This window comes from Phytophthora sojae, assembly GCF_000149755.1.
Source record: "Phytophthora sojae unplaced genomic scaffold PHYSOscaffold_3, whole genome shotgun sequence".
NCBI classification, from domain to species: domain Eukaryota; phylum Oomycota; class Peronosporomycetes; order Peronosporales; family Peronosporaceae; genus Phytophthora; species Phytophthora sojae.
Genome location: NW_009258117.1, coordinates 8332474 through 8359808, shown reverse-complemented (window position 1 = coordinate 8359808; position 27335 = coordinate 8332474). Strand labels below are relative to the sequence as shown.

Genomic DNA, 27335 nt, shown 5'->3' with positions numbered 1-27335 from the left:
GTCTACACGTATCACACTCGATACCTATCTCTCTTTGTGTTGGGAAAGCTGTACCAGTGTCGCTCGCATGTCGGCTGCCATCCTCGACTCGAACTTTCAACCCACCGAGTAGATGCTACTTCGTTCCGCTACCAACTCATACAACGAGTTGCTTGTGCTCGAGGAAAACACGAACTACCGATGGCGCAGCACCCTAGCCTGCGGCGCGCCCTGTCAGAGCCTGGCCGCCTACTATTGGAAATCTCTGTTTCAACAACTCGAAGCACCCGTGTGCCACGAAAGACGTAAAAACATGCAAAGCTAGCCTACGATAACAACTCCGTGAAGGAGAAGGCAGTGCCGCATCTGCGTTGGCTGCACGCCGTTCGTTCGCACAAACAATTTTGAGGTCTTCCTAAACACGTAGTTCGATCTTCGAATTTCGCGGAGCCGCTTCGCCACATGAGGCGACCGCAAATGACAGACTATGTGTGTCATGTAACCCCCCCCAACCCGTCCTCGTACCCACGTACCCACGTACCCCGCAACAATTTTGATTTTGTTGGACGCGCGATGATGATGCTACGAATTCAGGCGCTTCGGAGCAAGACTCCCTCGGCGACGGCTAATGACCGCCCCCGTCGGGCTAGACCATGACGACCAGTCAGTTTGCCCACACCCGGCCGGACCAGCTACGTGCGGCAATGCGCGGGTTGACCTCCATCAGCAGTATAAGAACGAACGGTGACTCTTGGAATGTGCAAGACGAGGTTGCGGCAGTTCATAGATGCTAGCATGCAAAGTGCGGTAGCGTTTGACACTATGCTGCGCGGAAGCTCACGGTTTGCTGTGCTGGATATATTGCGTTTTGAGAAAGCATCGGCACAACAGACAGTTTATGGCCAGCCACGGTGTCAATGCACGAAGGTTCGAGGGGTTTTGTTGCGGGAAATGAGCTATGTCTCCTCCCTCTTAGTCAAACTTTATATGGGCTCTCATCATTGTGCATTGCCTTTTGTTCGGTCCTACCCTACGCGTACCTCTGAGCCAGGGTGATGTAAGTACCAGCTTCTTATTTTTTTTGTCTATGACTCTATACACGTATTTTATTTCCTGATTCTAACTTGGCATGGTACATTTGGTATATAATGTTATATTGTTGGTGACTATGACTGGAGGCTCAACAACTCTTGTGAAGACTTGGAATTCCTGTTCATTTAAAGTTTTGCTCGCTTCACATCGAGTTTAACACTATAGACAGGTTTAAGTCGGTCGAGCCTTCGATCTGCGAGGGGTGTCCACTGATCTACAAGTTACAAGCGTGTAGCAGTCTTGCTGGATACGATCGTACCCTTGCTGAAATTCGTGAACAATATCCAACCCACCTCCATCCTGGAACCGACAGGGAAGAAAGTGTTGCTGACTACCTGGAAAGTATCCACCCGACAGCATGGACGCGATTCGGAAACTACGTGCACTCAGATGCGGAGGCTGCAGCAATTCGAGAGAGATGGCTGGGCGTACCCTCTTACGGGGACCCTTTGCCTTTGTACGGTACAAGAACTACCAGCGCGAACGAGGGAGAAAATAACGCGCTGCAATGGAACAATGCTCGGATCGAAGGAGCTCCCTCTGCCGTACTTCGTTGCTGCGAATGTTGCATGAAGGTCTGTCGACAAAACGCTAAAACAGCCAAAGAATGGCTTGATGTACCGTTCAATTTGACCCCTCGTGGAAAGACTGCTATCGACGAAGAGGTTAGATCTGTGGCCAAAATGTCGGTACTAGAAAGTTCAAACTCAAGTTTCTACGTCGATGAGAGCAAGTTGGATGCCAAGAACAACGCTTACACGCGGCGACACGAGGTCAATCTGGCTGAGGGCACTTGCAGGCGATGCCACATCCGTGAGCAATGCCAAATCCCCTGTCGTCGTATACTCGCTGTACTGTTCAAACGCCGCCGAGATCATCCGATTACAAAAGCAACCCTGGAGGATCTTTTTCACCCAGCTTACCTCACACCCTCCTTCTCTCGTGCATTTGAGGACGTAACGATTACGCTGCCACTTGTGGTAGACTTGGTGACTCTAGATGACACAAAAGATCCTCTCCAATATCGCCAGGCCGGCCAAACAAAAGCGTCCACCAAAAAGAAGAAGGATCGATCGGGGCAGAACAAGCGTCAGCGAAGTAAGGGCGAGCGGCAGACTTCAAAGAAGCAGCAGCGCAGTGATCTTCCCTCGGAGGAGCGTGAGGAGGAGCAACCTTCAGTTCAAGAAGAAGATCGTGTTCATGACGAGGTTATGAACGCCTTCGGAAGTCTACTAACCGGAGCTATACCAAAGAAACGACGACCATATCACTGCACTACCTCCAACCAGACTGGACACAACGCAGTTACTTCCCCCGGGATTAACGTGGGCGTAGAGCTGGACGGAATTCCAATTTCTCCGGGGGTGTACACTGTCGGGCGGAGTCCGTTTGTCGAGCTAGAGATCGACCACCTTTACTGCAGCTGCATTTTATAGCGTAAGCTTAGTATAATTGCACCCTGAACTCATCTTAGATCACTTACACGTTTGTATTATTGACGCGAAAATCTATTGCATAGCATTGACAATTTCTCTTCGCTTCTCCTTTTATTCGATCGCACTGCAATTGTATCATGTGACAGCGAAAACCAAACAGCAACAGTTAGTCATTGTGCATAGCGAACCATCGTTACCTCTCTGCCTTCACCACCACGCGGTGCTTCTGTAGGCCGTCATCCAGTGCACTCGACGTGTTCCTCAAAGTCTCGGGACAGTGGCGCCTTCATCTCGTTGCGGTAGGATCGCTACGGGTGCTGATAATGCTGCACGGTCAGCGATAATACAACTTTAGCACACACACAAGACTGTATATGGTCATCCACAGGACGCAGCACTCGCACGCACACATGAAGCGACGCTTGTGTCACAGTGGACGCTCCGGACGCTGCACTCCACCACTCACAGGACGTTGCACCACTCGCAAGACGCTGCACTCTACGATGCACAGGCACTGCACTTCATCTCTCGCAGGATGCTGCATATCACCACTCGCACGTCGCTGCTCTCCACCACTCACGGGATGCAGCCGTCCAGCTCTCCAGCACTCGATGGACGCAGCGCTCGCAACACACAGGGCGCTACACTTCAGCACTCACAGGGCGAAGCACCCGCAGGACGTAGCACTCTGTCACACACACGATGCCTCAGCACAACCTGAATGAAGTGTTTTAGCCAATGAATGCACCTTATCCTTATTGTGTGGGGTTTTGACCTGTTTGTTTGGGGTTTTGATAAATATCCCGGACAGCGCGTTGCTCTTTCTGATGTTGAGGACTAGCCGAGCGCCGCCGCTACGCGGCGGTAGTTTTGTGGTTAGTTGTAGTAGTAAGGGCCGTCCACCTCCGCTTCGCTCCGGTGGGCTTTTATTTAGTTTAAAGGTTATTAAATTTTGCTTGTGGGCACGTAAAAACAAATGTTTATTTACGTTGAGTAGTGTGACGTGACTGAAATCAGCTTAATCCCTACGTCAGAGTAGATGAATGTACACCATTTCCCAGGCAGACTGGTTGGTTTCCCAACCATGGTCTGTTTTAGCCGCATATGGTTGGGCAAACCATTTTGCTTGAGAAATAAACAGCTGTAAACCACTTTGGTTGAAAAATGCCCTTTTTCGTCGCAGTATTATGTTGCGCGAGACCTTCTCGCACCACTTTGGTTGAGAAAGCGACCATTTTGCCTGAAAAATGGTGTAGTAAGGTAAAACATTCGATCTATCGTACGGTACCCTGTTGTAAACCGGGTCCAAACAGGTGCAACTACTTAATCCGATTACAAAGTCCCCGCGGAGTACATACCTTAAGTAATCTGTGTGTTGTACATGTGGTAGAATTAAACTTTGGCATGAGCTACATGTCGTGGTGGGGTAGATCAATACAGTGTTGCTATCTACAGTGTGCTCACTTTGAAGTCTGTATACCTGTTATTTTATCATGTTATCGCATAACTATAGTTTCTTTCTCTTTACGGTTGGTAGGCTATAGCATTTACATTCTGTGATCAGGCGATAAGTCCAAAGTGATGGCTTCGCTATTCATGTTCTCAGCATTACGTTTCGAGTTAGTTTTCTTAAAAAAAAGTGTATATATCGTGCTGCATCGTTTCAGCATTTTCTACGGCCCTAAGAATGTAATGAGCTGTGGGCTGCGTTAATTTCGACGTATCCCGCTTCCAATCTCATTTTTAATGAGCTAAGACGTGCGTATCAGTAAATTACTCTACTACGTAATGCACATTAACACTTTTGCGTACTACCTATAGTTGAGTAGCGAAAGTATCGCCGTCGCGTTCAAAATTCATATAGCATGCAATGCTAATTCGTTAATATACAGGTATTGCACGGCTCATCCGTATTGTTAGAGTGTGGGGAAACGCGTCAATGGAATGCCAGTATGAACTACAATAAAATCTCCACTCCAATGCATGTCTAGGCATCTACTATCCCCAGAACCCATTATCTTACCGCTAAATACTATAAGTTACAGATACATGCCACACGTTTAAGCCAATGTAGCTATATGCTTTTATAGATGAGCACTCAGCACCGCTGCAGCTATAATATATCCGTCCCTAAAGTACTTAAGTATTACACAAAAACTAACCTGAAACTATTATTCAATCGTCTTCAGCTACTGTACCTCTCGCTACATGTTCGCACTGCTATCGCTTATTACGTCGGTGCTATCGCCTTCTAACGTGGTTTACCAATTCATAACCTCTGACCAGTTCATGGACTAAAGCGACTATTATCCAATCCAATCTTCTTATTTGGACTAATATTGCTCTGATTGGCTCAATAGTTTTTAACCAGATCTTGGCCCTCACTTTTCCTTACGCTGATCCCGTCAGATATCCAGCCCCCTCGAGTCGAGCGTAAGATGAAGGCGGCCTTCACAGACAAGCAGCTAGAAGAAGCTATCGACCGCGTCCACGCAGGAGAGATGCTCGCAGCCGTGGCCGACTCGTCACCAGTGTCGTTGTCAACACTAAAGCGCAAAGTCGCCGCGCGCATCGAAGTTCGACCTTTTGAGCGCCAACGGCCCGGACCTGCCCCCCCCCTACTGCCTCCCGGGTGTGAAGCCGATCTAGTGACATGGATCGATGCAATGCAGCGTCGTCTGGTCCCCGTGTGGCCATGGGAAGTTCTCGAGGCTGCTAACGAGATCCACGGGAATCTGCGCTCCGTCAAGGACCTTACTACTGGCTGGTACAACCGCTTCGTCGACCGCCATCCCGAGCTGTCTTCGCGTGCGTCGGAGCCGCTTTCGCGCGCTCGCAATGAGGTCGATGCGGCCGCTATGGGCACGTTTTTCTACGAGCTGACGAAGCTGGTCATAGACATCACACTTATCCCCCTATTTCTGAGCTATCTGATCGACGTACTCCCCTATTTTTGAGCCGCATATAGACTTACCCCCCTGTTTTTGGCCCGCCCCCCCCCCCTCAGATTTTGGTTCTGGGTCCGCCCCAGGCACTACTTCTCTGGCCCACCTAAAAATCAACATTTCTATTTTTCAGCTCTAAAAAAATCAAAAAAAAATATGTCGGAGACAGAAAATAGCTCAAAAGAAAGCTGAGATTTGGTGGTTTCGCGTTATACTATTGGCTGCTCAAAAACAGCAGGAATATGGGAAACAGAACAAATTTTGTAAGCCCGATTTTGGGTAACATTAGTTTTTTTTTGCGAAGTGGCTACAATGTATGGCGATATTACACCAAAATGGTATCATGGGAAGGGTTGGTTAACTGTCGAAACAGTGCTGTGCATTTTCGCTGTCGTAGGACGCGTGCGGAAGGCGTGGCATTCGTCTAGATTTTGAGGTTTTTCTAAGCAATTTCGTGAGCTTGCTCTCTAATCAAACTTTATACCCAATCATATGGTTGAAATCATATATTTAACCAATCAGGTGGGATCGCAAAAACTGAGGTTAAATTGAATTGTCGATGCCAGAGAAGTACTCGCAGTCCTATCATATGTTTAAGCGGACTCTGCTATCGCTGCTACTACGCGGTGGGCCCATTTTAATTAATAGCAGGTGTTCCGAAAAGCATTATATTAGCCCATGCGTCACGGGGGGGGGGGGGGGGGTAATCGCCCCCGTTCCGCTCGCCTCGTCGGCTCGCTGCACTACTCGCCGTGTTATTAGTACATAGTTGTGGGGCGGGCCCTGCGGCCCGCTAGAACGTACGCGAGTGCCGCCTTCGCTGCGCTCGGCAGCTTGTAATGGGGCCGCCTTCGGCGTCCAAGGCTGTCAATGTACGATTATGTGGACCACCTATAAAGTGGACAACGGGCTTCACACGGACTGACACGCAGACGGGCAAATTTCTCTATTAGTTGTTGTAGAAGAAGCCGAGCGCCGCCGCTACGCGGCGGTAGTTTTGTGGTTGGTTGCAGTAGATAGGACCGCCCACCTCCGCTTCGCTCTGGTTGGCTTTTATCAGCTCAAATGACATTTATTTCTGATTGTGTGCGTGTAAAAAAGTGTTTTTATGTTTAGTGTATCCTTAGTATGGTTCCGTGGAAGGTATCAGCCAAAATATCTATTCCCATGCCAGCGTTACTATGAGTAGATGGATGTTGCAGGGTAAAATAGTCTCTATTGTACGGTGGGAAAGCCGTGTCCAACTTGTACCAACTATTTAACTCGAACTGCAAAGTACTCGCACGGTGCATATATAACAATCCGTGTTTATTGTGAATGTAGTAGAAATAAACATTAACAATATATCATGGCAGGGTAGATCGATCTGGTGTTGCTGTCTTTAGTGTGCTCACGTAAATGTACATATTTGTTGCTCAGTTTATCATCCTACCATAGTTCTCTGTTATTCAGTTTGTAGGTATACATTTACATTTTGTATTGGGCTACATGTATATGCCCCAGCGACAATCAAAATGTGGAATTCGCTTTTCCCCGACTTAACATATAATAACTGTTCGTGTTCTTATATAAAATATCATGATGCTCTCGTCACACAGTCGCCTTCGTGCTCACACGATAGCCAATCAACACTCAGCATAGGTTTAAGTGGGCACGGTTTCGCCGTGTCAATCAATCAATCAGAGTTCAATTTGCCTATTACTTCCTCTGCTCGTGTAAGCACGTAACGGGCTGCGGTTAGCCCGTTACACCTGGTAGCACTTCGCTAGTCCGTCCAACGCCCCAGATCGGGATGAACATGAACGACACGTTGATGCCTGACGCGTCCCGGGCGACTGCCACTTTACTGGAGCACGCCAGCTTTCCTCACCTGTCGGCGATCGAGTGGGAGGCGCTACACCGCCTCGCAGCGGTGTCTGGTGACGCTGTGATCAAGACACTGCTGACGGCGGGAACCGAGGAGCAACAACGCCTGGCCGCCCAGGAGTTCATGGCGCGTGAACTCGCTGACGGAGGTCAGCGAGTGTCGACTCCCACGCAGACCAAGAACAAGTCCGACATCGTGAAGCTCGATGTCTCCACGTACAGCGGTGAAGGCGAGGGCCGCCTTCATCTGAACCGCTGGTTCTGCGAGGTGGACATCGCGATCGAAGCTCGGCAGCTGTCTACCGAGCTCGCGCGCACGCGCTTTCTCCTGTCCAAACTGGCGGGGAAGGCGAAGGAGTGGGCGCTCGGCAAGCTCGTGGCCGACGCTTCCTGCTTCCCGACCATGGCATCGATGAAGGCGGACTTGCGGCTCGCGTTCGAACCGCCCCAAGATGAAAGCGTTCAGCGCTCCGCCTTCCTGGCGTTGAAGCAAGGACGTATGTCCATGCTCGAGTACATCCAGCGCGCACGATACCTTGTGTCGCGCCCGTAGACATGGCGACCCAAGTCCAAGTCTTCATCTCTGGCATGAGCGCTGGCTACCAGCGCTTTTACCTGACCCGGAAGACCCCACCGACACTCGAAGAGGCCTTCGCTGTTGCGCTCCGTGAAGACTACAGCGTGACGGCGTCGCAGTCTTTCGATGTGACTCGGGCTCCGGTGGCTGAGCCGGAGCCGATGGAGGTGGATGCGATTCAACAGTTCGGTGGACGTCGGGTGCCGACGTCATCTGCAAGGTCGCCAACGCCTCGCCATCGCGCAGTCCCCGCCCGATGCGCTGCTACCGCTGTGGGAAACCTGGACATCGCGCGGCTATTTGCCGCGCTCCGGCGCTGATGCAGGCGAACGTCACGGTCGCGAACGACGTCGCCGCTCCAAAAAACGGCGACAACCAGTAGGTGCGGGGCGCCCTACTGGTCGTGGAAGGAGCGATGGTTCTCTGGTGGCAAAATCTCCTCCTAGCCCTCCCGTGCTTCATGCACAACTCTTTGCCACCACCACCTCCGGCAGTGACACGAGACTGATTGTGATCAGCCTCCACGTTGACGGCGCGACGCGCCCTCTTCGCGCGCTGCTGGACTCGGGCGCGACAAACAACTTCGTTTGCGCCGAGAACTTGTCGGTGTTACCGGGGGGACATGAACATTCGCGACGGGCCTGGCGACATGATCGTGAAGTACGCTGAGGGGAAGCCGCGGCGGACGCCGCGGCGCTCGGCGACCTTCGCGTTCGAGTTCGACGGGTTCCACAGTTCCGAGGAGTTCTTGGTGATCGAGCTGAGCGGCTCGTTCGACTGTGTCTTCGGCATCCCGTGGCTCGCTCCCCACCAGCCTGAGATCAACTGGCTAACTGGCACAGTCCGCCCCCGATACGTCGATCCGAATGCAGTATTGGCGTTCCTGTGCGGAACGCCTAACCAGTGGCCGCATGTTGCCGTCATGGACCCCGACACCATGACCCATGCTGCGCACGAAGCGAGCGATGACCCTTCGTGTTCGGCGTGCGAACTCGCAACCTGCGCCGGTCCTGAGCAGGAGCCTCAGAACGTGTCTGACGTGGTCGAGCATGGGTTCCCACGTCCCGATGAGCAGCGGTTCTCGGAAGCAGACAATGACGTGGTCGAGCCACGTCAGGACGAGCAGCAGCTCTCCAACGTTGAAGAGCGAGAAGATGTGGTTGAGCGTGGCCTCCCACACGCGGTCGAGCATGGGTTCCCGCGAGTGGTCGAGCGGGAGCTCCCTGATGAAGCCGACGCGATCATGTCCAATGACCCGCGTCCAGTCGCCGACGTTGTATCCCGGCGCCCCAGTTCAGCGGCCGTGATCGAGCATGGGCTCTCATCGGCAGCTTCGGATAACACTCCACGTCCGGTTCGCCATCGCGGACGTCGCAACCCGCGCCGTCCTCGTACGCCATCGGTGGACTCGGTTGAGGCTGAGGCTGAAGTGATCTCAGTGTTGGTGGGGGACGACGCGGAGGTGGCTCCGTGTATACGCGACGTCGACGCCGCCGAGATCACTCGGCTGCCTGGGCTCTCGTGGAAACTAGTCGGACCCAGCTTCCGACGCCAGGACGCGCCTAAAAGGAGCCGAGCCGAAGAACGCCCGTCAAGCCCGCTACGCAGCTAAGTCGTTGCCGGCGCTCGAAGCGGCCGGCAACCCAGTCGCTCCGCTCGTGCACGAGTTCATGGAGATTTTCCCGGACAAAGTTCCAGCCGTTCTTCCACCCGACCGCGGTGTTCGGCACGAGATTGACCTCGTGCCCGGTGCGAAGTACTGCGTGACGCGGCAGTGGCCGCTTCCTCGCGACCAAATCAAAGCCATTGACGCCTTCTTCGAGAGTCACCGGCAAGCCGGCCACGTTCGCGAGAGTCTGTCGCCGCACTCCAGTCCGACGTTCTGCGTGAAGAAAGCCACCGGCGGCTGGAGAATCGTCCACGCCTTCAACAAGCTCAACGAGGCCACCATACCGGCGCAAACGACGATCCCGAGGAAGGACATGGTGCTGGACACCATGTCTGGCAGCACGAAGTACAGTGCCATTGATCTGATGGATGACTTCTATCAGATCTTGATGCGCGAAGACGATGTGCCGCTGACAGCGGTCAGCACGCCCAGCGGGATGTTGTGGGAATGGCTCGTGATGCCGCAGGGGCTCAAGAACGCCCCCGCTACCTTCAACCGGATGGTGTCCAACTTGCTTCGGCCGTACCGAGACTTCGCGCCCAACTACTTCGACGACATCTTCATTCACAGTCGTGCCGAGGACGGCATGACAGACCTACGCAAGGTGCTCGAGGTGATGAAGGAGAACAAGCTGTTCGCCAACTTGAAGAAGTGCATCTTCTGCGCTCCCGAGATCCCTGTGCTCGGGAGCTACGTCAGCAAGGACGGTGTCCGCGCCGACCCCGAGAAGATCGAGGCCATCTGCGCGTGGCCGACGCCGCAGGATCAGAAGCAGCTCCGACAGTGGCTGGGGCTCGCCACGTATCTTCACCATTACTCGAAGAACTTCGCTTCGACGACCCGCCCGCTATCTCAACTACTCAAGGCAGACGTCACGTGGTCGTGGCGTCCCGAGCGCCAAGCTGCCTTCGACGCGGTGAAGTCGAGCTTGTCGACCGCGCCCGTGCTCTTTCTCCCAGACCACTCGAAGCCCTTCCACGTCGAGTGCGACGCGAGCGACTTCGCGGTCGGATGCGCCTTGATGCAGTTCGATGACGAAGGACGCGAGCGGGTCATTAGCTACCAGTCGCGTCAGCTGAAGCCGGCGGAACGGAATTATCCGGTCCATGATAAGAAGCTGCTGGCCATGCCCTACGCCCTCATCAAGTTCCGCGTGTATCTCCTCGGCGAGCAGACCTTCGCGATCTACACCATCACGCGTCGTTGAGGACAGCGACGAAGAGCCCCCACTTGTCCCAGCGCATGGCGCGCTGGTTGTCCCTGTTCTCCGAGTACAACTTCGTTGTGCACTACAAGCCGGGCAAGACCAACTTCCCGCACTCCACACTTTGCTCGACAAGCATGGAGGCAAACATATTAGCTGTATTGAGTGACAGGCAAGTGCAATAGAAGGTCCCGCTATAGCGGAACCCCCAATTGGGCTTCTTGCACTGCGTGTCACCCGATACATCGTCAATGTTGCGAGCCGCTGGTCATGGTGCTGGCAATCGTTGTGGCGACGTCGTCGTTCAGTCTTCTGTAAACCTTGAACGCGTCCGATACCCAGTGTCCGTGGAACTGATAGTGAGGGCGCTGATACCGCGTCGATACATCTGAGTCGCACCGCCAGCTCGTAGCGAGTGTGAGGTGTAGTCCTTGCTCTGGAGGCCCAGTCTGTGGGCAGCATGCTGAAGCGCAAACTTGATTCTGGCTGCCGAAACTGTGTGCTGCTGACCGTCTGGGGTCACGAAGAGGGCTATGGGCGTCGATGGCTGGGCAGGTCCTCGGAAGTGCTTCAAACACAGGGCGCCAAATACGGGGCAGATATACGGGTGGCCTGATCTCGCGAGTATCCGGTTGGTCGGGCTTCCGTGCTGATTGGCCTTGGAGCCGCGTAGTCGGATTGCTACCTTGTCGGATTGGTCTGGTCGAATGGTTGGATTGCCTTGGCCGTCTAAGATGGCAACATCTTCGTCTCGGAGAGCGAACCACTGAAATGCCTTGCCGCTTGACGCGATCTCCGACCGTCTCTGCAGGAAGAAGAAGGACGTGCACAGGACTCCCCAGAGCATGCGGTCATGGGGAGACGTCTGATTTAGCGCCATGTAGCACGATTCCAGGAGGTCGAGCGTGACTGGAGCTTTGCTGCTGGGAAGGGAATCAAGACGACGGATGCCCTTGAGTAGCATGCGGATCTGAGCATGGCCGAATACGGATGGAGCACCGGCCGCACTCAGAAAATGTTGAACGCCGTGCAGTAGTCCCGAAATTGAGCTGCTGCGTAAGCCGCGTTCGTACGCTTGAAAAATAAATCGTGTAATGGTGTCGATGAAAGTTTGCTGGCCAACGCTGCCGCAGTAAGGGTCGATGCCAATCGTAGCGCACAATTCCGTCCATTCTGCGAAAGCTCGTCGGTACTTGGCTAAGGTGGGGGGCGCAAATGAGTTTTCGCGGAGATGCTGAGCCAAATGCTGTTGAACGTCGCTGAGTTGATTGGCACCTGTGTTGCAGTCCAAGACGAAGTTAGTTTTCTGAAACTGTTAGCCACCGCAGGATCTTGCGTGATGCGGGACCCCATGTCCGCTAACTTGATCGATCGGCCTGCGACGTGCTGTGAGGAGAAGTGGAGGTTGTACGTGACTTCCCAGAGTGCGAGGAGCCGCAATATCGTCCGCGCCCGTGGGTTGCGACTCGAAAACCTTGATTGCCAAGCCACTGCGGAAGTATTATCGATTCGGAAGCGCACGTGCGTAGGTATACAGGACCGCGGGTGTGACCATTCTGAGCCCCATGCAAACAATGCGAACGCGAGGTTGAGCAGTTCTCGAAAGTTAATATCAAACCCGTTGGGATCTCCGTCTTGGAATCGAGATATTAGATCTTGTTCTTCCGCTGTGAACGCGTAAGTCAAATATTTACAGCGCGAGACGTCGATAGCGGCCAGACCGTAGTTTGAGGCGTCGACATATACGGTACAGTCCGGTACCTGTGAGTCGGTGAAATACTGAAGAGGCACTCCGTTCAAGCTGGCTGACTGCAAAATCAATTCCCACCACATCAAGGCGTCGATCACTTGACTTGTAACGGGAACGCGGTGTGATCGGGGATGTCCAACCTCCGCCGCCCGAAGCCGTTGTAGAAAAGTGCGAGCCGGTCGAACGCATGTGGCTACATGCCGTAGAGAGCCCAGCAATGAACGATACTCCGTACGTGTGATAGCAGTAGCGTTCATGGTCGCGTGCACCTTTTGACGAGCTTTGGTGATCTTCGAGTAAGGCATGGAGACTGTGCGGGTACCAGAATCGAACTCTAGTCCTAGGACTTTGAGCCGCTGGTGCCAGCCTGTCAATTTGGTCTCGTTGATTGCCGATGGACCAAAAACAATTGCCATTGCCAGGCGAAGCGATCGTTCAGATTCCTCACATACACCTGGAAAAGCGCGCACCACGCTAATGTGGTCATCCACCCAATGATAGCTGTAGAACGGCTCCTGTGTACGCGTACAGATTGTTGAGGCGTGAATGTGAGAGATTGCGCTGCCAAACACTTCGTATTCTGCAGGCGATAAGGTCTAGCCAAAGGGAGCAAAGAGATCGATAATCACAGCGTTGACTTCAGAATTATAGCCACCAAATAGCCGGACACTCTCACTATGGATTGCAACATTGCGAAAGGCTGACGCGACATCCCCGCCCATGAGCTTTGCTGGTATCGCTGCAGTAGACTTAAGCGACGTCCGTAGTAGCTCGCTGGCCACTGAAGTACACGGTTCGTAGGTCGGAGTGGGTGTTTCGTCCTTCACGGTGATATCATTGATCGAAGCGCCCTCAGGTTGAGACAAATCGTGGATAGTGCGGCCAACTAGCGCGGGATCTTTGTCTCCCTTGGCAACCACGCCAAACGGGCTGAGAAGCACATCGGTCCAAATCTCGAGGATGTCAGCATCTACTACCCGCTTCTTGTTCTTGGCGCACGTTTGATAATAGTACGTCGAGATACTTGGAGGCTGATGCGTGGTTGCTTGGCCGGCGGGGCCTATCGGGATTTTGGCGTCCTCGCGGATTGTTACCCGAACTCCTTCTGCAGCTGTCCGTTGGAGATGGCTAAGATGCTGATACGATGAGTAGAATTGAGCTATCACATCGGGATCAATGGCCTTGTTGGGTCGATAATCGTGCTTCGTTTGGCCACGCCAAAGCTCCACAAATTACGGTAGGTCCATGCGGGTGCGCCGTATAAATTCTGAAACTACAGTTTGCAGAGCTGTGTTCAGGGAAGATTTACCATCCAGCGGAACTGCGTCAGGTTGCCGAGGGGGAAACGTTAAACCGGCTGATGCAAAGACCTTCGTTAGCGTTCGAGTACGGCGGGATGACCACGCACGAAGCCGGTCGTTGTAGTTATCTTGGAGCTCCTTGAGTGCATTTGCCGATGGAGCTGGAAACAGATGAGGCGTGGTTGGTTTGTAGTGGTGACTCGCACCTAGGATTCCCGTGCGCTGCGTAACTGGGATGTTCGGAAGGGATGCCTGACCGACCCCGGCGACAGTAGTAAGTTCTCGGCATTTGAATTCATTTTGATGAACTGTGTTCTCACCGGCTTAGCGGTCGGCGGTGAGAACCGGGAGCCCTTCTCGAATTCGGCAGTACGACCAATCCTTGCGTCCAAGGCATGTAGCTTTGCGATACCACAAGTCTTGAGACGCGTGGTTTGGTGATGATGTTGGCGTGTGGCAACGGCGGCAACAAAACCGTGAGCTGGTAAGGCGCGATTAGGAGGAAGGGTGCTAGTTGAGTGCAAATCTCCCGATGTATTAAACTGAGAATCCTCGTCCGAAGCACCGTCCTCCTGATACCGTCATTGCTGGTTGTCGTTCGTTGTCGGGTCTCGTCGAGCGGCGCGTGGACGGCCGACATTGAGCTTTGCCCATGCGATGAGCTCAGCAGGAAGTGGTGTTGGCCACTCGTGGACGCAATTCGCAAGTGTACATCGTTGCTTCCCGCCAGAACAACCGTTGCCAGAGAAGTGGCGAAGGCATGGTTGTTCATTGCGTTCATTCCGTGGGAGGAGCGTAGCTAGGTGAGGGGGTAGCTTTGCCGACAGCGTTGTATGGGACTGCGTGGCATTGCGAGGCTGGGCTAGTGCGACTTGGACTTGGCGTTGGCCTAGCCGCTGGCCGTGGCGGACGTTCGGAGCCACAGGTGGTGCCCGCTGCGGTCGGGAGCGGTCTTGGTGCTTGCGGTACTGCTCCGATATGTTCACGAGGTCGGCCAACCACTGCGGAGAATCAACCGAAATTGCACGGACTCCCGAAACATAGTCTCTCCACCACGTTGATGACTCGCTAGCGAGGGCATCGAGGGCATTACCCAGCCATAAATCAATGTAATTCAGGGTGAGCTGAAGAATCGGACATGGGGGGTCGGGGTCGATACGAAGGCGCTCGAAAGCAAAAGTTCGGAGGGCCGACGCGAGATGTTGACCGAGTTCGAACCAGAACGTGGATGCGAAATTGCAAAGGCCATTCACGGCTTGGGTCAACTCCAGCATTGATGCACACGGCTTGTTGGATGCGCTTGGTAGTTCGAGTCCAGCTTGAAACTTGAACGTAACCACTTTGTTATCCGAAGCGGTGGCTAGCACCGAATGACGCTGTTTCTCCATAAAGCTTCTCACGGATGCTCACGTCTCCCCAAGCGTATCCCGAAGATGGCCATGACCAAAGTCTCGTTAACGTCAATGCGGCCCCGCAGCCTTGCAAGCAAAAACAAGGCAAATGCATGCGGTGAGCGATACAGACCATCAGCAGAATGTAGATCACGAAACACCCTGAAGGCTGCGAGGGCGTCTTGGGGTGGAGGGTAGAAGTTGTGCTTGATGCGAGTCGAGGGGTACGGGAACGCTTGACTGGTTACCCCCACGAGGTTACTTGGTGGCGATGCTGCTAACAGCGTACTAGGATGACTACCGCCAGCTTCGACAAGGGAGGTAGATCCAAACGATGGAGACGGCGAGTTGAACGGTGATGCCCGGAACGCACCTCGTTGGGTCGTCAACACCGGCGGAGGATTTTGTAGGTGCAGCGACCCGCCTTCAGATGTGAGTTGGATGCCTGATTGACTTGCCAGACTATTGACCGTCGAGGCCAGCGTGTTGAGCTGGTCGAATTGAGCTCGGAACTGAGCGTCATAATTGTTATTGGGCGCGCCTGGTGTCGTACTATTGGCTGGAGCGGCAAATTGTTGCGCCAGGTGTGACACCGGGTCCGGCTGCATGGCGAAGGTGCTCGGACTGGGAAGCACTGTCACCGGCGTTTCGGAGTCACTTCCTGCGCCATTGTCAACGATGATTGGAGACTGCTCTGATGTTTCCGCGAGGTCCTCTAAGCCTTCCGTGCGGCGGGTATCGGTACTCCCGCCACTATTCCTTGTGCTCGTCTTGGCGCGTTTGACCGCTCGACTCGAGGAGCCCTGCCGAGTTTTCGCGGCCCTCGACGGGGCAGCTTGACGTCGCTTCGGTGCGGGACGGGGGGCGCTACGGTCACTACGAGCAACCTGACGGGAGCCCGCTGAGGGCGCCGATGGCACGATAGCTGTCGCTGAGGCCTCTGTACCAGATGGACGCCTACTGCTGTGAGTTGACCTGGATACAGCTCCAGCCGCCGTTGTTGGTGGCGGACTCGGCTCGTCGCCTGGGTTGGGAGGCGACAGTTGGGCACGGCGAGGGCGAAGCGTAGGCATGCGTGAGCTTGTGTCGGCTTGAGCAGGCAGCAGGAAAACTTGGACTGAGCGCTGCGGTGCGTATGTGGAGACCGGGAAGAGGTTTCATCGCTCGTTCTCGTGCGGGAAGGGTCATTTCCGTTATCACCTTCGCATCTCCTGCTCGGCTCCGGAAATAGGCAATCCTTGTCGACGCGTTATCGCGTCGGCCAGACTACATGCAGTCAGGTCGCCACGCAGTTGGCGACGAGGACGACGACGAGTGCGCCGTATGCACTGCCGAAGACGTCGCTGCTGTTGAGGTTGCAGCGACCAGTCCTCTCCGTGACTTGATCGTGGACGCGTACAAGGAGGACGCGTCCTGCTTGGAGCTGATCCAGTTCCTGCGAGACCCTGGTGCCGTGGCGAAGCGCAAGCTGTCTCCACGCAGCCGCTCCCGCGTTGACCGCTACTCGCTGGACGGCGAGTTGCTCACGTACTGCGTCGACCGTGAAGACCCCCCGCGCATCGTCGTTCCTCTGGATGACGATCTCCGAGCTCGGCTGATCCACGAGTTCCATGACACGCCGAGCGGCGGCCACCTCGGACGCGAGAAGACGTTCGCGTCGCTGTCCAGGGACTTCTACTGGCCGCATATGTACAAGTGGGTTCGGAAATGTGTACGCTCCTGCGAAGTGTGCCAACGCGTGAAGCCGAATCCGTCCAAGCAGGCTCCGCTTCGACCTCTCCCAGTCGCAACAGACGCATGGGCGTCAGCATGGACTTCGTCTTCGGGCTGCCCCGAGACACTCAAGGGCGCACTGGCGTGCTTTTCTTCGTTGATCGGTTCAGCAAGATGCTCCATCTTGCTCCTGTCGCTGCCAGCATCACGGCGAAGCAAACCGCCGCGATCTTCGTGGACGTAGTGTACCACCACCACGGGCTTCCGTCCTCCATCGTATCGGATCGCGACCCTCGCTTTACGTCTGCTTTCTGGCGAGAGCTTTTCCAGTTGCTGGGGACGCGATTGTGCATGTCCACCGCGTCACATCCGGAGACAGACGGTCAAACTGAGCGCGCCAACCGTGTTGTTGAAGACGTACTACGCAGCTTCGCTACGTCGTTCAAGTCGTGGAGCTCCTTCCTGCCCCTGGTCGAATTCGCCCTCAACAACGCCGTCCACGCATCGACCGGGCTCTCCCCGTTCTTCGTCAACTTCGGTCGCCATCCTCGCGTTCCAGCGCTCCTTGGTGTGGAGCGCTCTGAGACTCCGGCTGGTCGCGCTGCTGAAGACGCGGGCGATCCCGCGTCCCTCGTTCCGGACAAAGACGTTGCTGTCGACCCCGACGCAGACCAAGCTGAGCGCCGTGGCCCCACCCCCGAGGCTGTCTCCGCGTTGTTACATGGCGTCACCACTCGTCGAGCCTCTAACGCTCCAGCAGTCGGAGTGCACCCACGTGCCACCGCGCGGGCGGCACACGAGAGACCACGCGCCAACCCCAAACGAGCTTCGCGCACACGTGCCGCTAGGAGGGCGGCACCTTCGGACATCGCTGCTTGGACTTCGCGCACGCTGATCGACCCGATGCCGCGTCGGGCCATTGAGTATCACGACGTACAAGACGCGGCGACACCTGCCGCGCCGGTTCTTGCCAACTTCGATCCGCTCCCAGCACCGCAGCCCAAGACACTGCGGCTGTCCGCGACTTCCTGCAGAAACATGAGTCGGTTGTGCGCTATGTCCGCGACACCATCGCAGCGGCGGTGGATCGGCAAATGGAATATGCCGATCGACGAGGGCGCCGACATCTGGAGACGTTCGCTGTGGGCGACCGTGTATTGCTTTCTACGACTGGTATTCAAACTGCTGCTGTTACGAATCTGGGCGCGAACAAGTTCGCGCCAAGATTTATTGGGCCATTCAAGGTTACGAAGGTGTTGGGCGATGCTTATACTCTTCAACTACCGTCTGCTATCCGCCTACATCCTACCTTCTACGTCGGCCGACTCCGACGTTATCACCCCGCAGTCATCCCCAGCGACGCTGGTTCCAGCCAGCGCCCCAGTCGTCTTCACGGTCCCGTCGACCAAGGTACTGCGGCGGATCACGCGCCGCCCCAGCCAGCTAGCCCCGCAGAACAGCCATCTCGTGCTCCAGCCGCAGCAGCGCGCCGACGTCGCTGCTCCTCCTCCGCGTCCTCCTCCGCGTCCTCCCGACGGTCACGCTGCACGGTTTCAGCGTGACGGCCCCGCGCCTCTTGTAGATAGCGCGGGTAATGTCCGGCATGTCGTGGAGGCGATCTTGGAGCACAACGATCATCGTGCTGCTCCACGCGTTGCTCTTCCGCATCGCGGCGCTCGCGGCTGCGATTCCCACGTCCCCATGCACCGTTAATATCTTGTGCGTTGGCTGGGGCCAATGCCGGATAGTTGGGAGCCGCGCGAGGTCCTGTTGGAAGACGTGCCGGACTGCGTGGCGGCGTACGAGGCAACCCTTGGAGGGGTGGCAAGTCCTCGACGTGGCGCGGCCGCCCGCCGAGCCTAGCGTTATCAATAGCCTCACGATATCGAGCGATCAAGCCTTCTTCGGGTACAGTCAACGGGTTTGCAGCTAGAAGACGCCCCCACGCAGCTTCGTCAGGTCGCGGGCGATTGTACCCGCGACACTCTGCACATTCGCGAACGTAGTGGACGAAGCAGCAATCGCGGTCGTTGTCATACGACGCATCATGGACTTGCTTCGCCAGCGCGCTCACGGAGCGCGTTCGATACTGCTCCTCACGACGCTCCAGTGCTCGGATGAACACGGCGGGCCCCTCAACATTCCATCGACGTCCACGCAGCATCCAGTGACTGCATTGTCACGGTGCGCGTCGCCGTGACCGGCTTGCTGCGCGCCACGCGACATCGGTGGAACAAGCTCTGCATGTCTTCGTCGGCCAGCGGCGCTCGCAGGCCGCTGCAGTCGTAGAGCGCCCATCGTTCAAGGTCCTCCGCGTACGTCGTCCCGGCATCTGCCTCTGTCGGTGCGAGCACGTTCCCCGCGCCCGTGCTCCGGTGTCCGTCGTCCGCCATCGTCTTCAGCTTCCTTCCTACTTCTTTGTTCCCGAATGACCAAGCCCGCAACCGTGGCGGGCTTGAAGGTAAGGTCTCACTCTGAGTGAGGGGTGGTGTCACGGGTTCTCGTCACACAGTCGCCTTCGTGCTCACATGATAGCCAATCAACACTCAGCATAGGTTTAAGTGGACACGGCGGTTACGCCGTGTCAATCAATCAATCAGAGTTCAATTTGCCTACTACTTCCTCTGCTTGTGTAAGCACGTAACGGGCTGCAGTTAGCCCGTAACACTTCGTCGTTTCAGTATTGTGTATGATCCGTCAAATGTAGCTGCTGGCTAACTATTACGTGGTTAGCTTCAAAAGCCATTCATTTAGACGTGGCTATCAGCTTATTATTCTGCTATGCAGCGAACATTATCATTTTAGCGGCAGCCTGCATTTACAGTAACTAAGAGTGTCCCCACCGGTTAAGCTAAACCCAAAGCAAAATCTGAGTAAACCTATACCCGCTTCATGTATGGAAGGTCGAATTTGGCATCAGCTAGCTGTAAAAGGTGCATGGTAAAGTGTCTCGGATTTCGTATGACCCTAAAGTCCGGATGCTATTTCCAATACCATCTTTGGCAGCAGATTTAGCGGCGGCCAAATCACCCATACAAAGACCAAGTCATTGTTTCAGATGGTTTCGGCAGCTAAATCACCGGGTAGGGAACCGAGGTTTAGCATTGGGATTTAGCTTTACTGGTGTGGACACTCTAAGATATTTAAAGTAATAACCTTGCACCGCGTAACTATAAATTCCACGTTTACACTATACTAATTCCATTTCCTACATGTATATCCGCCCAATAACACGTTATTGAAGGAATATCAGCGTAAACTATAATAAAAAGCTCCCACTCAGTGAATTCAATCTACGACCCCACTAACGCATTATCCTACCGCAACACACTGTACTTTAATAAATACAAAACGCGTTTAAGCAAATATTCCCCCACAATGAACGCAGAGCGCCGCTGTAGCTACAGTATATTCATTGCTAAAGTATTGCAGTAAAAGTATGTTGCGCGTGTTCGTAATAATTTCGTGCACACCTTCCGCCACATGAGCTCGAACTGCTATCACTAGCTACGCGGCGAGCATTATCAATATCGCAGCATGTATTTACATTAAACCAACTTCGCTTCAGTGTATTTATTCTAAGTCGTACGCCCAGCGTAGCTATCGATGCCGCGGTGGGCCTATTTTAATTAATAGTAGGAGTTAGCAAAATAGCCAAGTACCGCAGCAGCTATAATGTGTCCACCTCTACAGAAGTATAGTAAAGCGAGGCTGAGCATGATGGAAATATCGATCACCCCCCTTCAGACGCCCTTGTACTGCATGTACTCGTCCGGCTATCGCTTAGTACGCGCTGCCATCGCTTGCTATGCGCTATCATCCCTTACTATGTGTTTATATTATACCAACCTCGCTATAGTGCTATTCTACTAAGTAGTGGGGCTGACCCACTATCCCTGCCATAACGTACTACATACTCGCACTGTAATTAGCTATTATATCATTGGGTGAGCCCTGTTATCGCTGTTACTGCTGATTAATATCGTAAAGGTTGGTAATAATACTATGTAGTCTTAGCGGCACGGTGGGGGTAATATACCTAGTCGCCCCCGTTCCGCACTCCTCGTCGGCTCGCTGCACTACTCGCCGTGTTATTAGTACATAGTTGTAGGGCGGGCCCTGCGGCCCGCTACAACGCACGCGGGTGCCGCCATCGCTGCGCTCGGCAGCTTGGGGCGTCCAAGACTGCCTATGTACGTTATGTGGACCACCCTAATTTTGTCGCCATGGGGCTTCAGACGGAATTACGCACACACTTGACGGTCGCTCTATTAGAGCATCTCCACCGGTCGTCAGTAAAACTAAATTTTACCCCTTTTCTGTCAATATTTAATCATTGTTTTAGTTTTGTACAGCTCCACCGGTTTGAGTAAATGCTGAACAAATTGCTCCATTTTTTATGCAGATCAAATTTTTGCACAAGTTTGCCGACGGAGGAGGCTTTGAGTAAAAGGTTGAGTAAATGTCGACCAACCAGTAGTAGGGCCAAGTCAAGCGTTCTAAGCAGCGCAAGCGTCACAGACCGCAGTGTCGCCCTTGCTACGTCATCCCTGGGTCTTCCTCAACGTGCTGCCGGGCCCTTTATAGGGCTATACAGCTAGGACTCGCTGTCGCCATGGCTGGCGCCGAACCAAGAGCTTTAACGCGGTTGCTGCGAGTCTCAATGGCCGGTGGAGCTGCGCACTGTCTTTAGCACGGTTGTGCCGTTGTAGGCACGGATCTTAGGGCAATTTGCTTTTAGTTTTACTCAGCACCGGTGGAGATGTTCTTAGTTTTTGTTAGAATACTGCGTAGAATAGCTGGTCGCGTGAAACCAGTCGCTTCGTCTTGTGCCTCGTTTCGCTGTGGAAATAGCGGAATTCAAAGGTGCAGCCTATTGTCCACACGCCTCCTTACAAGTCCGTTACATCGGTCCGATGGGCGGGTCTTGAACGGAATGTCAGTCGATGTTTGCTACCATTTCATTTCCGTGGTGAGGTATTTTGTGTCCATTTAGAGTCCTATTGGCTAACGATCCAAAGCTAACACCTATACTCGTTGATGGGCCATCCCTCCCACGGATGAGCAGTCCTGTAGCCTCGTTCCATGAAGTGGGACATTCCAGTTCGCCACTCAGCGACGACGCCATTCGTGTTCAGCAGCGCGTCATCCCAGAATCCAAAAGGCGAACCGCGTTGCTGCCTGCCGGTGAACCGTCGAAGTTGCTGATGGCGTCCGCCATTTTGTCAGACACTTCACTTGCTATATGCGACCTCTAACACCGCGGATACGGATACGATACAGCTAGTGTACTCCGCAAACATGTTACCACTCCGTTTTAAAAAAGAAAGCATGATTCACCGTGAAGGTTGTTTCAGAAAGATAGCACGAAAAAAGACTTGGTTTGAGTATGGGAGGGATTACTGACATCTTCAAATCACGGATGACTTGTACTTTCTTGTGCATTTCCGAAGAGAAAAGCCTACTAGCCATACGATATTCAAGTGTACAAAGGTCAATTCTAAACGGTTCAGGTAAACTAGCACATCAATTGAAAGAGGAGAATTCAGCAGTTCAAGTGGTGCAATTTTTACGCGAAAACGTTGAAAATTGATTTGGAGGGCGCATTTTGACGCCAATCATGCTTTCATTTTGAATCGGAGTCGTAGTGATTTTGACAACACACTACCTTACAGTTAGTGCTGTTTGCAAACGCGTTTGTACGTTTGCTGCTCTATGAGTCATAAACTATGACTAGCAGCTCAAATTAATGGCCACTGGAAGGGTCACCCTTACGTTTGAGTACATTTCGCGGACTTTTGAGTAATGAGTAATGTGCTCGGACTTCCGAGTACGTACGTTTCAATTAAATTCGTGCGCTGCGTCAACTTGAAACTATTGACTACACTCTAAATACGTTGCTTGTTGGGGTGCCATTCATGAACACAAACAAATCCTTTGGGGCAACTTTCTGCTAAATGACGCTTGAATTCTCTATTAGCTTACTCACGTCCGCATAAGTGGATCGATGCGTTACTTCCCCAGATGCGTTTACATTGTATCCTCCTCCGGTCCTGTCCAAGGCGACGTTGCATCTTTCCTAAGTCACATTATATGGAATTACTCAGAAGTCAGTGAAGTGTACTCACAATTAAGTAGCACCCGTTGCTGAGTCCACATTCCATGTACGCACCACAGCGTAACAAGAGTAATCTATCATAGGATAGTGCTGCTTAGTTTGAAGAGATCACGGTTGGTGTAAGGGAGAATGCCTTCGTGTGCAACTCAGCTTCCGACAAGTGACAAGAGCTTCAACTCTTTTAGTTCAAGATACTTCGAGGTAAATAGTTTCTATACTATTTACAAATTTTAAAATTGTATAACTCCACAAACATGTAAGCCAGATAACAAACAGTTCGCAAACACTAGAGTTAGCTATACAGTTAGTGTTTGTGCGAACACTAGATACAGCCCCCACATCAGATTCACAGCGGCCAAGGGTGCATTCTTGCTGGCAAAGCCACTCACTACCTACATATCTATAACGTAAGATGGGTTTCTGCAGCTTGCCGACACGCTGGTGTGGCGGGTGGTCGCATCGAGATTGAGCCGAACACCTGCTTCGCTCGATCACCCAGGTCAAAAAAGGAAATGTTCTTGTCTTAAGCAGGGCACAGATCAGCGGCGTACGCACTGCAACTGCAACAGCGCGTGTCAGAGGCGCTGGTGTCATTGTATGCCTGCATGGTCGACCTCCCTCTTCGTTCGAGTAAGGTTTGCTGGAGGTAAGTGACTGCTGTTATTTAGTTCGACTATTAGTTAAGGCCTGGCAAGATAGAGATAGCCTGTGCAGGCTTGAACCTGGTGTTGCGGTCGAAGCTGCCTGTCACGAAGGCGCCCCGTGCCGCTCCAACTGCACGGAACTCAACCTTCGGGTCGTCTCGCCCGGCGCGTTCTCTTCTAATGGTGATCGAATGGGCTGCAACCGCACCATGATCGATCGCTACCAATACTGCTTTAGTTTAGTAGTACTGTAGCAGTCGAAGGAGCCATCGTTTGTGAGCGAGCAAGAAGCCCCCGCTATCAGGCAGTATCTTATACAAGCTTGGTAGTGGAACCGTTACGCGACCCAGGACTGCCATGGAGGAGTTGTCGAATTCCGCACAGCAGTCGAAGGTGCAGACAAAGTAGCGTTAGTTTTGCATCCGCGATCGCAGATTATTCAACGAGCAGCGTGTAAGTTTGGATTCGAAACATTGGCAACGTTTGCTTCCTGCACACAGATACATCATGTATCAGCTTGAAAGCTGGAGCCCCCCCCCCTCCCCCTCCGCGCGCTGATGGTGCAAAGAATGGAAAGTGTATCACCGCCGGCCCTCGACAGTGTAATACTTTATTAGGTCCTTCTGCAAACTTTTAGTTCTCTTGTTGGACTTCTTATATGACTTCTCCGCTATAGTGCATGTGATTTCTCGGCACGAAGAGAGAACAAGACCCCTGGTCGGTTGTGGGTTATCCGCAGGCCTGTACCACGCGTATCTACACTGTAAAAAGGGCATCAACTCTTCATTGATAAGCCTCTACGTCGCTATTACCGTATAATACTTCTTCCATCCGACAAGGTATTAAATCCGACAAATATTAGTAGCCAATCATTGAGCGACATATTTTTAAAAATATCGATATGGAGTGTTTTGATTGGCTATAAACAACCGTAACCCTGTGTAACCACTGAAGATTGGTGTCGGATGGAAGAAGTATTATACGGTATAGCCACCGCCGTACAACCGAGAAAGATACGGGAGACCCATGTGGAAGCTATCGATGTCGAAGATAAGAGCTTATAGAGTCAACGAGCAAGTGGGAAGGATTGCCAGCCACCAAGCATCTAGATGACAGCTTAGTAGAACGCTAAATGGCAAAAACCGAAAACAACTGCCTTCCCGATCTTTGGTTTGCCATCTGACACACTAAGTCGGTCTGGAAGTTTACGTCCGCTATAAAGACCGCCTCCCCGCTGAGCGACTGATGCTCTCCCTCGAACTGGCCTAATCAAGTCTTCATTATTCAACTTGCCTTGCGCGCATCAAGCCCACGAATACCCACAGCGCAGCAATCAAGGATGGTGGCCTCCCACGCGGCAATCGCAACCATCCTCATTGGGGCTGCAACCGCTACGTCTGTACCCGACGGCACATGGCCCGCCAGCACTGGAGCCGTCAAGTTCACCAAGCCACACGTCATCAAGGCCGGCGAGGTCTTCGACGGCAAGATGCAGACGTTCGACCGCTCCGACATCACCTGCTCGGGAGGCGAGGGCCAGAAGGACTCCGCCGTGTTCCTCGTCGAGGCCGGCGGTACCGTTAAGAACGCCATCATCGGCAAGAACCAGAAGGAGGGCGTGCACTGCGACGACCACGACTGCACCATTGAGAACGTCTGGTGGAACGACGTGTGCGAGGATGCGCTGAGCATCAAGGGCGGCTCGGCCTCCAGCGTGACGACTATCACCAACTGCGGCGCGCGCTACGCCGAAGACAAGGTGGTCCAGCACAACGGCTACGGCACCGTCAAGATCAACGGCTTCTTCGCGCAGGAGTTCGGCAAGCTCTTCCGATCGTGTGGCACTTGTGGCAACATTCCTCGCACCGTGGCGGTGGAGAACGTGTACGCCATCGATCCGTTGGTGAGCGTTGTCACGGTGAACAAGAACTACGGTGACAAGGCGACGTTGAGGAACATTTATGTGAAGACGACCGATGGTAACGACAACGTGAAGGTGTGCGAGTGGTCACAGGGAAGCAAGACGCCTTCGAACTTGGGCGACGGTCCATTGGGCACGCTTTGTCAGTACTCGGAGAGCGATGTTCACATCAACGAGCAGTAGATGCGCGTCGTATACGCCCTTGGTGTCTCTGATTTCCGCTAAATGTGTGTCGCTGTGAACAATGTAGTGATATTTTTGTATGATCGTTTCTAGATTATAATACATCTTGTTGTTTCTTCTAACCATAGTGTACAATTATGATAGTGGCATTTACCGATTGGGAGGTTGGGAGTATACGTGTTTGAAGTCAATGCATGTATTATCCATCGCACAGTAGAGAACTATCTCTTTCCGCTCGGAAGATCACCAACGTAGCGTGGGTATACAGCATAATTCTTCAACGATTGTAAGCGAAGGCTCTTTTTGGTACAATAGTATCCTAAAGTTAGGTTTGGAATATTTTAATAACGCCTCGATGTTTTGTTTTTGTTTTGGCATTGAGGCACATTGATGCCACTTAACTTCGTGGCTAACGACAGCTATGACCTAGAAAATTTATAACGCCTCGAGCTGCTGAAACTACAGTTCTTTGATATTGTCGTTCGATGAAGCATTATGCAAAAGTTCTGAGAGCTCCTCGGAGCTCGCGGTCTCCTTGAGTTGCGAGGCTAGAGCCGACCGCACAACGCGAAAGAATGAATGAAAGATGATTGGTTTACGATACAGTCACTTTTCGGATATATTACAAGTAAGTATTGTGGAAACCGATTAGATTGTCCGAGCGGATTAGCTGATAAAGCAGCGTTCATGAGGGATTTGACTACCTATGATTTCATATGGCATCAGTAAGGGTATAAATCGGTGTAAGGTTAAAAAAAAAATAGGGGTTGCCTCATTACCGCCTGCAATGCGAGGAACGACCACTTACCGCCAAGAGCTAATGTTTCGCGCACCTACTAACGAGGAATAGCATCGTGTGCATTAAATACGCTTCTGTGAGCAGTCGATACGTACTGCTATCTATTTATCAAGTTGTGAAGTCATGTATTTGCGCTGTCATTTCTCGTCAGCATTAGCGTTTGTCGGTTTTACGTTAAATCGGCCACCGAATGCCGAGTGGGTGTCGGACATTCGGGCTGATTAGCATGCAAATCAGCCGTCCAAGGCTTTGTAAGTCGTGGAGTGGCTAAATCAGCTTATAGGTGGCATTCTGGCCCATAACGAGCTCTGGTTCGAATGTAGACGAAGCGATGAGTTGCGTCATTTTAAATAAAACTAGCGGAGCATCACGGTCGCTCCGCTCATGTTGCTTTAGGGGTCGACCCCCAAAACTATGCTGACCACAGAGTTTTGGACGACGTCCCCACTTGAGGAATTTGAGTACAAAGCCGCTTGCAAATTCTAGCGCTTTATTTCCCCTTTCACGCTCCCCGATTTGCTGGCTATTTTGCAAACAACATAAGTACCATTCATACGTTGTTATTAACGGTAGACTGATACACCTGACCTGTGGTTCGAATGCCAGAACACTTGTATTTTACTTACTTAGGTAAGTGTAATAGCAGAATGTGCACACTGGCACAACGAAAAGTGAATAAGGGGTTAACTTTCGATGTTTCAATCTCGTGGTGTGTTCATTTTCAGAGTGAAAATACGAGCGAATTAT

At 52.9% G+C, this 27335-nt stretch overlaps 7 protein-coding genes across 7 annotated transcripts; 3 read left to right on the top strand and 4 right to left on the bottom strand.

The window, feature by feature from the left end:
• Positions 1-1289: 1289 nt before the first annotated feature.
• Positions 1290-2507, top strand: PHYSODRAFT_488299 (hypothetical protein; the record flags this gene model as incomplete). Its single annotated transcript, XM_009526397.1, has 3 exons — positions 1290-1616; positions 1719-2027; positions 2238-2507. Coding segments are annotated over 3 exons (906 nt in total), but the record flags the coding sequence as incomplete, so codon positions are not given.
• A 2666-nt stretch (positions 2508-5173) lies between these two features.
• Positions 5174-5464, top strand: PHYSODRAFT_494460 (hypothetical protein; the record flags this gene model as incomplete). The annotated part of the gene is made up of 1 exon (XM_009526396.1): positions 5174-5464. One exon carries the CDS (start codon positions 5174-5176, stop codon positions 5462-5464), a length of 291 nt encoding a protein of 96 aa, XP_009524691.1.
• Positions 5465-11072: 5608 nt separating this feature from the next.
• On the bottom strand, positions 11073-13078 carry PHYSODRAFT_495724 (hypothetical protein; the record flags this gene model as incomplete). The annotated part of the gene is made up of 3 exons (XM_009526395.1): positions 11073-11561; positions 11679-11960; positions 12044-13078. Coding segments are annotated over 3 exons (1806 nt in total), but the record flags the coding sequence as incomplete, so codon positions are not given.
• A 36-nt stretch (positions 13079-13114) lies between these two features.
• PHYSODRAFT_494639 (hypothetical protein) lies at positions 13115-13450 on the bottom strand (the record flags this gene model as incomplete). Its single annotated transcript, XM_009526394.1, has 1 exon — positions 13115-13450. A coding segment is annotated over one exon (336 nt), but the record flags the coding sequence as incomplete, so codon positions are not given.
• A 950-nt stretch (positions 13451-14400) lies between these two features.
• On the bottom strand, positions 14401-16283 carry PHYSODRAFT_299501 (hypothetical protein; the record flags this gene model as incomplete). Its single annotated transcript, XM_009526393.1, has 2 exons — positions 14401-15179; positions 15230-16283. 2 exons carry the CDS (start codon positions 16281-16283, stop codon positions 14401-14403), a joined length of 1833 nt encoding a protein of 610 aa, XP_009524688.1.
• A 2569-nt stretch (positions 16284-18852) lies between these two features.
• On the bottom strand, positions 18853-19316 carry PHYSODRAFT_329856 (hypothetical protein; the record flags this gene model as incomplete). The annotated part of the gene is made up of 3 exons (XM_009526392.1): positions 18853-18909; positions 18998-19057; positions 19107-19316. 3 exons carry the CDS (start codon positions 19314-19316, stop codon positions 18853-18855), a joined length of 327 nt encoding a protein of 108 aa, XP_009524687.1.
• Positions 19317-25024: 5708 nt separating this feature from the next.
• PHYSODRAFT_495151 (pectate lyase) lies at positions 25025-25789 on the top strand (the record flags this gene model as incomplete). The annotated part of the gene is made up of 1 exon (XM_009526391.1): positions 25025-25789. The coding sequence occupies one exon, from the start codon at positions 25025-25027 to the stop codon at positions 25787-25789; it is 765 nt and encodes a 254-aa protein (XP_009524686.1).
• Positions 25790-27335: the final 1546 nt, after the last annotated feature.